Source organism: Ricinus communis, chromosome 9 (assembly GCF_019578655.1).
Source record: "Ricinus communis isolate WT05 ecotype wild-type chromosome 9, ASM1957865v1, whole genome shotgun sequence".
In the NCBI taxonomy this organism is placed as follows: domain Eukaryota; kingdom Viridiplantae; phylum Streptophyta; class Magnoliopsida; order Malpighiales; family Euphorbiaceae; genus Ricinus; species Ricinus communis.
In genome coordinates this window covers 8729098-8743704 of record NC_063264.1, presented here as the reverse complement: position 1 = coordinate 8743704, position 14607 = coordinate 8729098, and the positions used below count along the sequence as shown (strand labels likewise).

The 14607-nt window shown below is 36.1% G+C and overlaps 2 protein-coding genes across 5 annotated transcripts; one reads left to right on the top strand and one right to left on the bottom strand.

Annotated features, from left to right (window-relative positions):
• Window positions 1-286: 286 nt before the first annotated feature.
• On the top strand, window positions 287-9669 carry LOC8280713. Of its 3 annotated transcripts, XM_002522789.4 has the most exons (20): window positions 287-894; window positions 1003-1091; window positions 1461-1570; window positions 1680-1734; window positions 2271-2359; window positions 2638-2704; window positions 2779-2841; window positions 3005-3175; window positions 3311-3404; window positions 3508-3587; window positions 3711-3786; window positions 4135-4178; window positions 4684-4751; window positions 5600-5685; window positions 5797-5954; window positions 6032-7364; window positions 7488-7774; window positions 8323-8520; window positions 8598-8754; window positions 9137-9669. In XM_002522789.4, exons 1-20 carry the CDS (start codon window positions 783-785, stop codon window positions 9430-9432), a joined length of 3633 nt encoding a protein of 1210 aa, XP_002522835.1. In that variant the 5' UTR covers window positions 287-782; the 3' UTR covers window positions 9433-9669. The 3 variants fall into 3 exon arrangements, with proteins under 3 accessions (XP_002522835.1, XP_048235753.1, XP_048235754.1); XM_048379796.1 differs by lacking the exons at window positions 287-894; window positions 1003-1091; window positions 1461-1570 and having other exon boundaries at window positions 1681-1739; XM_048379797.1 differs by lacking the exons at window positions 287-894; window positions 1003-1091; window positions 1461-1570; window positions 1680-1734 and having other exon boundaries at window positions 2766-2841.
• A 498-nt stretch (window positions 9670-10167) lies between these two features.
• LOC8280714 (polycomb group protein FERTILIZATION-INDEPENDENT ENDOSPERM) lies at window positions 10168-14607 on the bottom strand. 2 transcript variants are annotated; one of them, XM_015721577.3, is made up of 13 exons: window positions 14257-14607; window positions 13659-13752; window positions 13432-13559; window positions 12860-12940; window positions 12700-12792; window positions 12498-12573; window positions 11869-11948; window positions 11712-11783; window positions 11153-11212; window positions 10923-11019; window positions 10688-10751; window positions 10519-10578; window positions 10168-10431 (listed from the first exon to the last, which is right to left on the bottom strand). In XM_015721577.3, the coding sequence occupies exons 1-13, from the start codon at window positions 14431-14433 to the stop codon at window positions 10365-10367; spliced, it is 1149 nt and encodes a 382-aa protein (XP_015577063.2). In that variant the 5' UTR covers window positions 14434-14607; the 3' UTR covers window positions 10168-10364. The 2 variants fall into 2 exon arrangements, with proteins under 2 accessions (XP_015577063.2, XP_002522836.2); XM_002522790.3 differs by having other exon boundaries at window positions 13432-13554; window positions 13687-13752; window positions 14257-14604.

The following is a 14607-nucleotide window of genomic DNA, read 5'->3' as shown; positions in this document are numbered from 1 at the left end:
GTCGTGATCATTAAGAGCGGTTGTTGAGGCCGTAGTGGTGGTGGTAGGATCCAAGAGAAATCGTGAATGAACAAAGAGGAAGGAAAATGAGATGTAATTTTTTTTTTTTTGAGAATAATGAACTTCCAAAACGGTAAGTTTTAGTAGTTCATTATGCTTTTTGGTAGTGCACGTAGGAGTAAAATCAGCACGACAAGAAATTTGTATAAAAATTTAAAAATTAATTAAAATTATCAGAAAGCAAAAAATTTGGCGACTTTTTTGAGCATTAGGCCAATTAAAATGACAAAAAAAGAGTTTACAGATTTATATAACTAGAGGGTATTTTTCTAGTGAATATTTTCTTTTTGAAACGCTAATTCTCCGTCGGCGTAAGATTGAGCCTGTCTGTCTTCACACTTCACTTTTCCGAAAAGAACAAGAACCACACCGACAAATCCTCTTCCAACCTGACACCACCTCCGCGATCCAATGCACTTCCCGCTGCCCAAAATAAAAATAAATAAATAAAAATAAAAGAAGCCCAATTCCCACGTGCCACATTCCGCCCCAACACGTTCCAACATTCTGACGCCCCTTCCTCACTGTTCTCAGATTCCAAAACCAAAAAATTAAAAAAATAAAAAACATCATCAAAAACCCCAAGCTTCAATTTCCCCGAATTCACATTTCTCGATTCAAATCCAAAAATCGCTTCGATTGATTCGATTTGGTTGATTCCGAATCGAGAAATCACTGAAACCCGCTGAATTTTGAGGAAACTGACACAAGTTAATTTTGCAATGGAGGCGATATTGGCACGTGCCTTAGAGTATACGCTCAAGTACTGGCTTAAATCTTTCTCTAGAGATCAATTTAAGCTTCAAGGCCGTACCGTTCAGCTTTCCAATTTAGGTAACTCTTTTGGTTTTGCATTTAATTTGGTGTAATATTTTTCTTTTAGTTTAATGAGACAAGTGTTTTAAATTTAGGGTTTATGTGTTTTCTGTTTTGGATTCTTAGATATAAATGGAGACGCTTTGCATGCGAGCATGGGATTGCCACCAGCTTTGAACGTAACAAAGGCTAAAGTTGGCAAATTTGAGATAATTGTTAGTATTCTTTATTTAATTTTTTTAGATGTTTGCCGATTACTTTTAGTGTATTAATTTGAATTATGTGAATTTGGTTTGCATAAACTTTCCCTTTTGTGAACTTAATTTTACTTGTGTTATTTTACTGAAGGAACTTTAGAAATGCCACGATGCCACTAAATATATGAATTAATATTGTTTTGTTTGGATTTATTTTGAATTTGTGAATTGAAAACAGTTTCAATTTAAGTTTGACATTCTTCATTTAAGAATTATTTATTTACTTTTTTTTTTTTCTTTGGAAGCGAAAAAGATGGGTTTTTTGTCTTTTGATTTATAACTTAGTTTACTTGCTCTGTTTCTTTTCCCTTTTCTTTTCGGTCTCAGCTTCCTTATGTTAGTAATGTACAAGTAGAGCCAATTGTTGTGCAAATTGATAAGCTTGATTTGGTTCTGGAGGAGAACAATGATTTGGACGCATGTAGCAGCACCCACAGGTATTGTAAATTCATTTTAAGTTTCTTGTAGAATGATGCCTATATATAAGCCCTGTACTTTTTATTTAAAATCTGCTGGTTTTTCTTAATTTTATTTTGTTTAATGCAGTACCCAGTCATCTACTGGATCCACTAAGGCTAGCGGCTATGGGTTTGCTGATAAGGTCAGGTGCTAACTTGGTGCTTTTGCATTAAGCTTTTGGTGTTTGGATTACAATGAACGATGGTCAGCCTCTTGGAAATCTGATCCTTTTTCTAAGATCCAATGCTATAACCCTCAAAAACAAAAGTTTTTGCGTGCTAGAGTTTTTCAATAAAGATGTATATGAGCTTCTTGTCTTAAATTTATTGTCTGTAAAGCTCAAACATTTGTTGGAGAGTTTAATTATCAAGAAGTCCTGTAAGGCTGCTAACAAATGACATGTTCCAAAAATATCCCTACATATGAATTTGACTAGAAGAAGGTGACTAGTATTAGTTTTCCATGTGTGCATATCGCACGGCTTTCTCTTTTTCCGTGAGTTATATATATTGCACTCAGGAGATCCTTATTAGAAAAAGTTATTTCAGGTTTTGTGTGTATACTTTATAATAGCTTGTTTATTCAGTCTGGCAACTGAACTTCTCCTTTATTATCTTGAGCTAAACAAAATGCAAAGGTATAATACTGGATATAAAACTTGCTTTTTATTATTGCCAGATTGCAGATGGAATGACGATTCAGGTCAGCACTGTCAATCTTCTACTTGAAACACGTGGGGGTGCTCGACGTGAGGGGGGTGCTGCTTGGTAAATATAATTTTGTTATTATTTGAGAAACTTACATGCATTCATAGATTGGCTGTTGCAATGGTTTACTATTCACTTGGTTACATCATATTAAACATATGTCCATGTATCATGGTTTCCTGTTCTTTACTAAGCAATATGTTTTATTCAATGTAAACTAAATGGTCTTAGGAAAGAAACTTTAGATAGTTTGTGTTTGAGTATAATTCAGAAGTTATGATTGATGAGAAACTTTCCCCATTTATGGATGTTATATCATCATCTTTTTTCTGCTCCAGGGCATCACCTCTAGCAGCCATTACCATTCGCAATCTCTTGTTGTATACCACAAATGAAAATTGGCAGGTAAATTTGCTATGCTCAATCTCTCGGTTGCTCTCTTTAGTTCAAATACTTCTATGAGTAGTTCTATATTGCAGGTCGTAAATCTCAAGGAAGCGCGCGACTTTTCCAATAATAAAGGCTTTATATACGTGTTCAAGGTAATGTGCAAGCTATTGATAACATGCGCCATATGATCTATGTCTGTGTATCTTTGGCTGGTTTTCTATTGCGTTCATTTGTCTTTTGAGAGTGAGAAGATATCACAGTCCTTCAGTTGTTATCAACAAAAAATATATCGATGCTAAATTCTTTCCTGTACAGAAACTTGAATGGGAATCTTTATCAATTGATCTCCTGCCTCATCCTGATATGTTCGCTGATGCCAGTTTGGCACGATCTCAAGAGGGTTCAACTCAGAGAGATGATGATGGTGCAAAGCGGGTTTTCTTTGGTGGAGAACGTTTTTTGGAAGGAATATCAGGAGAAGCTCATGTAATGCATATTTACATTTTAAGTAAATTGTTGATGGGTGTTCTTTGTTCTGGATGAAGGAGAATTGCTTCAATCTTGTTCAGTTTTAAGGGCCATGTACTCCTATATGTGTCCTGACATCATAATTTGTCTCAGATCACAATGCAGAGGACTGAGCAGAACAATCCCCTTGGGCTTGAGGTTCAATTACATATCACAGAAGCTGTCTGTCCAGCATTAAGTGAACCAGGTGCTGATGAAATGCTTTCCAGCAAGCAGTTCTCTTTATTCAGATTTACTAATGCATAGGGTAAATATTGGAAGTCATTGAGTAATGTTTTATGAGTGAGCAGGACTCCGTGCTCTTCTTCGCTTCCTCACGGGTTTATATGTGTGTCTTAATAGAGGAGATGTGGATCTAAAGGCTCAGCAGGTTTCGTTTTGCTAATACTTTACCCTTTCAGTAGAGTTTCTTGTTGAACTTTCATTGTTCGATCTCAACTAAGCCTTTTTCTCCCTTCTCTCTCTGTCTTTCATTCTCTCTGGTTCTTGGCAGAGATCTACAGAAGCAGCAGGACGTTCACTAGTCTCGCTTCTTGTGGACCACATATTTTTCTGCATTAAAGATGCTGGTTTGTTTGTTTCCATTTCTCATTACATTTGCTTATTTTATTTGTTTTTCAGTTCTTTATTATAGTAATGCATTTTTTTTTTTTGAATTACTTTGAACTAAGTAGTAGTCTTATTTTGATTGCTACTGTCCATGATTTGTTTGTGAAGTACAAGTCTTAGTATAAATTTTCCTGTGTATATAACTTCCACCTCCTTTCTGTTGTGTATGCTCCACATGGCTGAGGCGATATTTTTCCTGTAAACATAGGATGCATGTTTGGAGGAGAGGATAATACAAACTGTTCTCCTTTACTAGATAACATCTTTCCTGCATTGAATACTTGCTTACAATCTCAATATACTTGCAGATTTTCAGCTTGAGCTTTTGATGCAGTCGCTTCTCTTTTCTCGGGTATTGTCCCATAACTCTTAAATAATGAACTTTTGAAGGCTATATAAGATTACTGAACTAGTCCAATTTTGTTGCTAGGGATCTATCATGTCATAACTAGTGCTAGATATTCAATTTTATAATAGCATTTACTGACTCCATTTTTTTTTAATTTATTAAGATGCTATAAGATCTTAATCCAATTAAGCCTATGCTTTTGTTATTTAAAATGCCTTATTGTCTTAGTTCTCAAACTAGTCAATTCAATAGCAGGAGAACAAACAAATCTGCATTAAGTTGGACTGCCTAACTTCCATCATATTAAGTTCTAAAGATTTCCTTTTCAAGTATTGTTGGCAATTCACATAAATATATTATTTTGTTTGCATCAGTTGCATTTTTGAGTTCTGAGATTCATGCGAATTTTAGATCATTAAGCTGTGTGCTTCCATGAATTTTTATAAGGACTGTTGGTTGACATGATTTTTAGTAATGTGAGATTTTTTTGCTGCAATATTTCTTCTAGGCAACAGTCTCTGATGGAGAAATTGTCAATAATTTGACCACGGTTATGGTTGGTGGTCTTTTCTTAAGGTAACATTGATTGCTATTCTTTTATAAATTTGCATTAGTAATTATTTTGTCTTGTCAACTCATTTGTTTATTCTTTTTGAGCAAAGCTTAACTAAGACAACTATGAATCTGTTGTTTGGTAAGTGTTGGAAGTGGTAGCTTTTATGCATGTGGAGTTCCTTTAATAACTTCCACAGATTACCTTCACTACAATGTTAAAAAATTGAAATTAAAGGAAAGGAAGAACTACATAAATTGAAAGGATCTTGTTACATGAACAATGGCCTCTCCAAGTGTTCTGGACATTCGAAAAGCACAGTAGGAGAGTTGAAATTTTTTTAGTGTAGAATAAGGAATAATATGATCCACCAACAATCTTGTTGGGGAGACTAGAATCATCTTCTTTATTGATCAAGTTACCCAGTTTCTTTCAAGATTTGTGGGGAAACCCTTAGTAATAGAAATTATTATCTAAAACTCAATTTCGTTCCCCTAGTTATAGAGATTATTGTGTAAAGTTCAATTTTCTCATCATCCTCATTGTGATTCCTCTTAATCATCAATGAGGAACAATTATTGGCATAACTTTCTTAATTATGAATATGAACCATTCTTGACATTCTTTGGATCTCACAACTCCATACAAACTTTCCAATCTTATGGTCTCCCATTATTTCGTTGGCTGGCTCTTAGTTCTGATACTGAAAGAAAGATTTATTAAACTGTTAAAGTGGTTCCTCCATCTATTCTGCAGTGAAAGACTCCAGATGACTGATTTATCTTTTATTCTCTTTTGGGGTGAGAAAAGGGATGGGATTATGTTATCACATAACTTCGTTTTAATTAGTTTGAGCATTATCGAAATGCAGGGACACCTTCTCTCGCCCTCCATGTACTTTAGTACAACCGTCCATTGAGAATGTCACAGAAAATTGTTTGGAAATTCCTGCCTTTGGTATTATTTAAACCTTTTGATGTTGGATAAATTCTAATTTGACAAATGTAGAGATACTTTTGGATTGATAGAGGTTGATTAAAGTTTATCTATTATTACTCGTCTTTACAGCTAAGAATTTTTGCCCTCCAATACATCCTCTGGGAGACCAGCAGTTCCAGTTAAGCGCAGGTATTCCTTTGATATGCCTTCATTCACTTCAGGTCAAGCCTTCTCCACTCCCACCATCTTTTGCTTCAGAAACGGTCATTGCTTGCCAGCCACTTATGGTATGAGTTGATAATCTCAGTGTATTATTTTTTTCTCATCCACTTGGCTTTGATTATCATTCCCATTATTTTGTCAGATTCACCTTCAGGAAGAATCGTGTTTAAGGATATCTTCCTTCTTAGCTGATGGCATTGTTGTCAATCCTGGGGATGTTCTGCCAGATTTTTCAGTAAACTCCCTCATGTTTATTCTCAAGGAATTAGATGTCACTGTTCCTCTGGACATGAGTAATTCAGACAATCAAGCTTACAACAAAAACAATACTGTCCAGAGTTCCTTCACTGGAGCAAGGCTTCACATTGAAAACTTGTTTTTCTCAGAGTCACCTTCCCTAAAACTTAGGTTACTGAAGCTAGAGAAGGATCCTGCTTGCTTCTGTATGTGGGAGGGCCAACCTGTTGATGCAAGCCAGAAGAAATGGACTACTGGAGCCTCTCATCTTAGTTTATCTCTCGAAACATCTATCAGCTCTGCTGGGCAGCTGAGTTCTCATGGATTGACTTCAGGCTTGTGGCGATGTGTTGAACTAAAAGATGCTTCTATTGAGGTAGCCATGGTAACTGCTGATGGAGGTCCATTGACAATTGTTCCTCCTCCTGGTGGCGTTGTCAGAGTAGGTGTTGCTTGTCAACAGTATTTGTCCAACACTTCTGTTGATCAGTTGTTTTTTGTCCTGGATCTTTATGCATACTTTGGCAGAGTCGGTGAAAAGATTGCCTCTGTTGGAAAAAACAAGAGAACAGAGAGTAGAAATGAATCTTCTGATGATGGTAGGCTAATGGATAAAGTTCCATGTGATACTGCAGTAAGCTTAGCAGTGAAGGGACTCCAGCTTAGATTTCTTGAATCTTCTACGATAAATATTGAGGGAATGCCTCTCGTTCAATTTATTGGGAATGGTCTTTTCATCAAAGTTGCTCATAGAACCCTTGGTGGTGCTATTGCTGTTTCATCCACTTTACTCTGGCAGAGTGTTCAGGTGGACTGTGTAGAGACTGAGGGACGTTTGGCGCATGAATATAGCACAGTTTCAACTCCCATTGAGAATGGTTTGGCAACCACAAATGGCTATCCACAGCTAAGAGCTGTCTTTTGGGTGCATAACCACCAGAAACATCAACCAAATGGTCTTGCATGTACAATTCCATTTCTGGACATAAACATAGTACACGTAATTCCATTCAGTGAACGTGATAAAGAATGCCATAGTTTAAGTGTGTCAGCCTGTATCTCTGGCATACGCCTTGGTGGTGGAATGAACTATGCAGAAGCCCTGCTACATCGATTTGGAATACTTGGGCCTGATGGTGGTCCGGGAGAAGGGCTCACTAAAGGGTTAAAGAACTTATCAAGAGGCCCACTGTCAAAGCTTTTCAAAACATCACATCTCAGAGTTGATTTAGGAGAAGGTATGAAATGAAATGTTTGTTTGAATGTTTTTTTCATTATTTTAGTGCTTACAACTACTATGGTATTGTTTTGAAGTTTCTTACACCAGCTGCAGTTGTCTTAAGCTCTCAGTTTTTCTACAGATAGAAGTCCAGAAAATGGGAAAGATGGTGGGATTTTGCACTTGGGGATGCCAGATGATGTGGATGTGTGTATAGAATTGAAAGATTGGTTATTTGCTCTTGAAGGCGCACAAGAAATGGCAGAAAGGTGGTGGTTTGACAACCATGAAAATCTGGGTAGAGAAGAGAGGTGCTGGCACACAACTTTTCAAAGTTTGCTAGTGAAAGCGAAAAATAGTCCAAGGCATGAGCCGTATGCCAAAGGGAACATGCCTGGAAGACACAAGTATCCTGTGGATTTGGTCACGGTAAGGATCTTTATTTCTCTATCCATTTTCTCATCTCTTATTTTAAGGAACTGATATTAGTGTTTGTTTTCAAAGCTTTTTGAATGCTTTATTAATTAGACAAATTATCTTCATAAACATAGTTTATAAGTCAAAAGGCAGTAAATGTTGGGACCTCCTGCAGTGATCTTCTTTGAGACCTGTATTGTAGCCTCCTGCAGTGATCTTCTCCGAGACCTGTATTGTAGCCTAGGTAGTTTGACAAATAATTACTGGGTTCCACTGCTAGGAAATAACCTGTTTGAAGTAGCTTCAGTCTAAGTTGGTGAATGTTGAGGATATATCTTGTGCTACTTGGTTATCAGTTGAAGTCAGTGTTGATGTGGTTCCTGTAACCGATCTTTGGTTTAGAATTCCGTTTGTGGTTTAGGTTAAGAAAATATGTAATTGGGGCTTAGACCTCAGGTATAAAGGCAAGTTGCCATTCTGTTTTTAAACTCATTGATTGTGTTCCTTTGCCTCTACTTGTTTTTTTGCTTGCTTTTTATGATTGTGTGAGGTGCTTGTAGGTTGGTGTGGAGGGCTTGCAGATCTTGAAGCCACTGGGACAAAATGGTATTTCTCTGTCAGAGAATGAGATGAAAGAAGTTGTTGAGACATCTGGTGGGATAAATCTTGAAGCTCGTTTGGTGATGTCAGAGGAAAGTGTTGATGATGAAATGGCTACATGGGTTGTGGAAAACTTGAAATTCTCTGTCAAGCATCCGGTAATGAGATTAACACTTTCTAAATATATTATTACTATCCTGTGAACGTTTTAAGGTGATAATATGTTATACTGTAGATTGAGGCTATTGTGACCAAGGATGAATTCCAGCACCTTGCTTTCTTGTGCAAGTCTGAAGTTGATGCAATGGGTCGGATGGCTGCTGGGGTCCTGAAGTTGCTCAAACTGGAGCGATCCATTGGCCAGGCAACAATAGACCAACTAAGCAACCTTGGTATGGTTCGTCATTTCTACTTGGATAACTTTCCTAGCGTTCCACCAACTTAGTAGATTGAATCATGAAAAATAATGTTGTGTTGCAAAACATATTATGGTTTAACAGTTGATGAATTGCAAGTTGATTCAAGTCCAGATATCAGTGTTGGTAGTCCGATATTTTGTTATTTTCTTGAATCTCAACCCTTATACTGTTGATTAATCTCTTAGTCACCAACTTGCTACTCTTGGAATATGATTTAGATCCTATGGTAGAAATAAATTATTTAATACTAGAAATAATAACCTGGTTACCTCTGCATACCCCAGGTATAGCTTCCTTTTGTGGGTCTTGGTGTGGTTCATAATTTCTTGAAATGAAAAATATATGATATGTGCAGGAAGTGAGAGCTTTGACAAGATTTTCACCCCACAAAAGCTTAGCAGGGGTAGTAGTCCTCGCAGTATTGGACTCTCTCCATCCCCATATCCGATTTACGAGATTCCGCAGACAATAGAATCAACGGTTGCTTCACTCGAGGAGGCAGTTATGGATTCACAAGCCAAATGTGCTACTATTATGACTGATTTATCTGCTTCTGAGTCCTCTTTACAGTATCTTGCTGATATCAAACAACTAAGTCAGAAGCTTGAAAGTATGCAGAGTCTAGTGAGGCAATTAAGGACACAGATTTAATTTGCCTTTGCCATTCAGTCCTCCTTGTGAAATTTTGGGGTCTTATAGTAATACTTATTCTTTTCTGTATATAGAAAAAAATAGGATTATAGATGCAGGTTGAGTGTTGTGATGAGGAAAAGAAATGAGAACTGTTCATTTGTTGTAGTAAAACAAATTTTGTATCCTTATAGTTGATAAAATCTAATGTGAATTACGTTTCATATTTCAATTATAAACCCGGGTATATTTTCTGAATTGTGGACACTGTTGATATTTTCTGCATATTGTACTGTTACCTCAATGGCAGTGTTGCTGCCTGTGGATTTGATTTTGGCGCTTAGCTTGAGGATTGGAAATCTAGAACCACAGAATCAATGGTTTAGTTCTTAGTTAATGCTTTGCTTTTCTTGAAGGGAAAGTACTACTATGTATTCAGCATCGGTTCTTCACTTCTGGAAAGAAGTTAATAAAATGTGTGGTACCACATTGTGCATGGCTGAATGAAGTGAAGGGAAGGGGAAGAAAATAGAATTATAATTTTAAGACAAATTATTATAACTAATTTATTTATATATTTGAGTTTTTTATTGACAATAAAATGACCCTTCTTTTCTGCTCCTTTTTTTTTTTTAAAAAAAGAATTTTAAAATTATCATAATTGTCGAACAATTCAAGAAATAAATTCAAGCCAACCTTAAGCAGTCAGCACCATTAACTTGAAAAAAGAGTTATCTTGGTTCAAGGCTCTTCAACTTGGTTTTCAACATTTAACACTTTTTATAAACAATTCTAACAATTGAAATACATTGGTCCAATGAAAACAGACACAAGGAGAAGGAATATAAAAAAAAATAAAAACAATAAAAATAAAAATTAACAGTAGCCCTAAAACTACTGAGTCAAAAACAAGCTATCGTAAGAAAATTCTGAATTGGCCACTCTGGATATACCTAGGAAGAAGTTGATATTACATCCCAGCGCCATATTGTCCCATCCTCACAGCAACTAAGGATTGTGCTGCAACACATAAGTTTCAGCATTTAACAAATTGATGAATTAAAAAGAAATGAAGTGAACATAAATTATTCTTCATGTGGGCATTACCTTCCATCAAAGGACATTGCAGTCTGTCTAATTGGAGATTTGGACTGATTATGAGATAGCCTGAGTGAGAAAAACAATACTAGTGAGCCACTGAGCATGAGCATGACAATCGAATTCATGTGCAAACAAGTTTGTTTGAAAATAAAGGTTGGAGAATTGTAAAAAGCACCTTGCAATTAGAACTGGGGGACTACTTTGTAATTCCCAAACATATATCTTCCCTTCCCTATTCCCTGTTAGATGGAATTCAAACAGGCTGAGACCCACAAAATAATTGCACAAATTTGTGAAAATATAAAGCTCAGTGAAAGTGCTAGAAGCTTAAATTGGTGGCACAGAGCTGAAAATTAGATAAGCAAAAGTGCATATGAAAGAAAGCAAAAGAGGTGCTTAAATTGAATTACCTATAGCAGCTGCATTGTAATGGAAATCACAGGAAAACTTGATAAACCAAATATCACATTCAGGAACAGGGTATTTTTGAAGGATGTCAACAGTACCCTACGCAGGATACATTTTTCAATACATCCAAATAGCCAAGAAAAATGTGCAAGAAACAAGAAACAAAGAAGTATAGGTAAGCAGAAGTGGATTAGAAATCTCTAAAAGAACAAAAAAAATCGCCAGCACTGACCTCCCCAGGAGACTGTTCCTTTGTTTTTGGTTCCCATAGTACAATTTCATTATCAACACTCTGCATTATTGCAACACATATTACTGACATTAGCTGAGCATAGACAACCATTGACAATCTCAACTTGGAAACATATATCAAGGGGGCGTTGAAATATTTCTTATAATTAAGAATTTAAGTTAAGCTTTCATTATGCTGGATCATGTTCTGTTCTAGGCAGTAGTACAATAAGTTGTCTTACTATCAACTTCTAAAAAGAAGCAAACAATGACGACCGTAGAACTTTAAGGTGTATTACCAGGTTAACTTATGTCCTAAAGTCTTTGCAGCAGTATTATAATTTATAAGATCCCAGCTCCCAACCCCAACCAAATATAACACCAATAAAAAGGAACATATGCTCCTTGAGAATGAGAAATGAAGACTTTATAGGCAATGACAAGCCAACTTGAATTGAAGTGCATTAGGAAGTTCATGCAGCTTCATGTTAAAGCAGTTTATCAAATTTTACTTTCAAGTATCAAAAGGCCCAATTTATCAAGCAAGTCTTGTGACTCACCTTTGACAGGACAAAATCACCAAGCCACCTATTACAATCAACGTAGTTTGAATGGATTGAAGCTATGAAAACCTGCAAAGACAAAATTTTAATCTGTAAATTACAGGAAAGCCTTCCCTTATACTCAAAACTCAATAAGACAGAAAATGCTACTCACTGGAAATTGCACATATTTTGTTGGGAACTTTGAAGGAAGATCTGTCCATGTGAATGACTTCTCTACGTATGTCCAAAATTCTGCAGAACAGCCAAAAGCATGACAAAAGGGAATCTAACAGTAAATAAACAAAATAAAACCTAATTAATAATGTGACTGAATATTGCAATCGGTTTTTTGGAGAAGTACATTAAATCTAGCATCTTATAAAATTATTTTGTTGTATCCAGATTATTACCAATCCAATTCATTTCAGGAATAAAACGTAACCAATTAATCAATGAAAAAACTACTTGTTGCATTAAAACCTAGAAATGTAGACTAATCTGACTCGCATTGAACTTGGTAAAATGAAATGGATAAATAGTTGAAAAATGAGCTAGCTTATCAGACCATTTAACCTTTTCACAATCGAATTAAACTTTCTTTTTCCTTTTCTTGTGCCAGTGAAATTTTTATCAAGATCCATATTTATTTGAATGAAGAAGTACATTTTGGTTTTCTATATCATCCTGTGATCTATACAGTAGATACAGACTAGGCTATCACCCATGGAACAGTCCAATGCCCAAGCCTATCAAGAAGGAACTTGTTTGCTGCGATATACACAGGAATGATGACTAGCTCACCTTTCATTGACCAAATCTTGACAGTGTTGTCCATTCCACAGCTTGCAATCCGGTATATGTCTGATGGGTGAAAGTCCTAAAGCAACCACCATAATCATATTTCATAGTTCAAACTGACAAGAAAATGTGACAAAAGAACTACACATTTATGTGCTTTCAAGTTGCAAAGTTGAACATACAACTATCATTTTTCGCCACTTACCACACTCAAAACTTCATTGCGGTGACCCCCAGCACCAGCAAATATCAAAATGCAAATTCCAGTGTCAACGTTCCACAGCCGAACTGATTCATCCTGGTTCACTCTTAATATTGGTTATGTAAGACAATAAACAGAAGAATATGAAAATAGCATCACTTACTTTGCTTGCAGACACAACAAGTGAAGGTTTCAGAGGTTGAGTCCTTATTTCATTTATGGAGTCCCCATGGCCAACAAAACTCTGCACATAATGAAGGGGCTAAGCAAGAAAGGTCCAAGAAAGTTCAATTGCTCATAACCGAATATGAGCTTTTCAAAATGAAGCCTAATGATAGTGTCACCGATATAACAAACCGGCTTCTAACCATCATCAACGACTTGAGAAAATTGGGAAAGAACTATGAGCAAATTGACATCAACAATAAAATTCTTAAGGCACTCCTACTTAAGGACTATCGCTCAAGGGTTGCAAGTATTGAAGAGGCTAATAAGGACTTGGGTAAAATCTTAACGAACGAATTTATTGGTAAGCTTCTCACCTATGAGATGGCTCTCAAGAAGGAGGAAGAGCAAGGAAAGGAAAGAGAAGTTGAGATGTATGTCAGAAATCAAGGAAAAAGAAAACTCATCCTTTTGTGTCTCATTCACATTCTATATTATAGATTATGAGTCCGTCCAATGTGAAAACAAAATGTATTTTAATAATCAGCTCAAGAAAATAAGAAGATATACCTTGTGTATCTTCTCATTGCTGGCATCAATGACACGGATAATACCATTTATTCCTCCAGCTACGGCAAACGGAGTTCCATCAATGTTACATGCCCAGCTCACCGTGTAAAAAGATTCATCCTTCTGATCTAAAAAGCACATGGAAATTCCAAATGTTTTGTAAGGATATTTCCACACGTCTAGAGTAGTACAATAAAACTTCCTTACAATTACATAGAAATTTAAACCTTTTTTTTTAAAGGTGTCGTTTCTTACATCTTCATCAACATATGATTGCAAAACTGCTATAACACCCCCTTCAAGACATTGATACACAGTCACCTGATAGGAAACAGAAAGAGAAGGCTGTAACTTTACATCATCACAACAAACTAAAACGAAAAACAAGAAAAGGGAGACAAAATTCACCAGCACATACCCAAAAAAACTATGAAACAAGAATAACAATTTTGAATAGCCTGTTTTGGAGGTTTAAATTATACTATTATCTAACAAACAAATGGCATTATAAAGGCTGCAACTTTAAGGTAACTAAAGCTTACCTGATTTGAACCTTTAGCTAAGCTAAAGATGCTAAATTGCTATAATCAATTACTCAGCGTAAAAACTAAATAGAGAAAAGGGTCTCTCTCTCTCTCTCTTTTTCCTGTAAAGGCTGCAAACTTATGCTAAACAAAGATTATTTGAATTGGACCTTAAAAACCAAGCTAAAGAAAATAACATTACAATATCAACACAACCATAATCAATTTATTAAAGGGTATGTTTAATTGGTGATGAAAAAGAGCTGTCTATTCAGAAAAAGAGAGTGATAGTGATACAGACCCGGTTGCCACCAACAGTGGCGAAAACATTGAAGTAACGAGAATCGATGAAGTTAAAGACGACGGCGTATAAGGGACGCTTGCCTTCTTGGAGCCTGTTGGTGACTCTGTACTCTTTCTTCTTTGACGGAGTGAGCGAACCCACTACCGGCTCGCATCCTAAAGCAATTTTTGCCATATAACCCGCTTCAAAGTGAGACAACTAATAACTCTGATCGTCTTTTTCCCTTTAAAGAAAAAAAGAACTGTAATCGTTTTGGTTTCAAGTCGTGTTTTCTTTTGTCGTGTTAGATCGTTGAATGTAATATACTTTTTGGTCGTCACTATGGTTCTTGCTTTAATTTTGCAATGG

Bases quoted from the DNA above. Each gene is read 5' to 3' on its own strand.
- LOC8280713 (XM_002522789.4), top strand. From the start codon at position 783: ATGGAGGCGATATTGGCACGTGCCTTAGAGTATACGCTCAAGTACTGG. The intron at 1,092-1,460 runs GTTAGTATTCTT...TTTCGGTCTCAG, and splicing joins TTGGCAAATTTGAGATAATT to CTTCCTTATGTTAGTAATGT. The intron at 2,360-2,637 runs GTAAATATAATT...TTTCTGCTCCAG, and splicing joins CGTGAGGGGGGTGCTGCTTG to GGCATCACCTCTAGCAGCCA.
- LOC8280714 (XM_015721577.3), bottom strand. From the start codon at position 14,433: ATGGCAAAAATTGCTTTAGGATGCGAGCCGGTAGTGGGTTCGCTCACT. The intron at 13,753-14,256 runs GTCTGTATCACT...GTTTCCTATCAG, and splicing joins CCACTGTTGGTGGCAACCGG to GTGACTGTGTATCAATGTCT. The intron at 11,020-11,152 runs GTCAGTGCTGGC...TATCCTGCGTAG, and splicing joins AGGAACAGTCTCCTGGGGAG to GGTACTGTTGACATCCTTCA.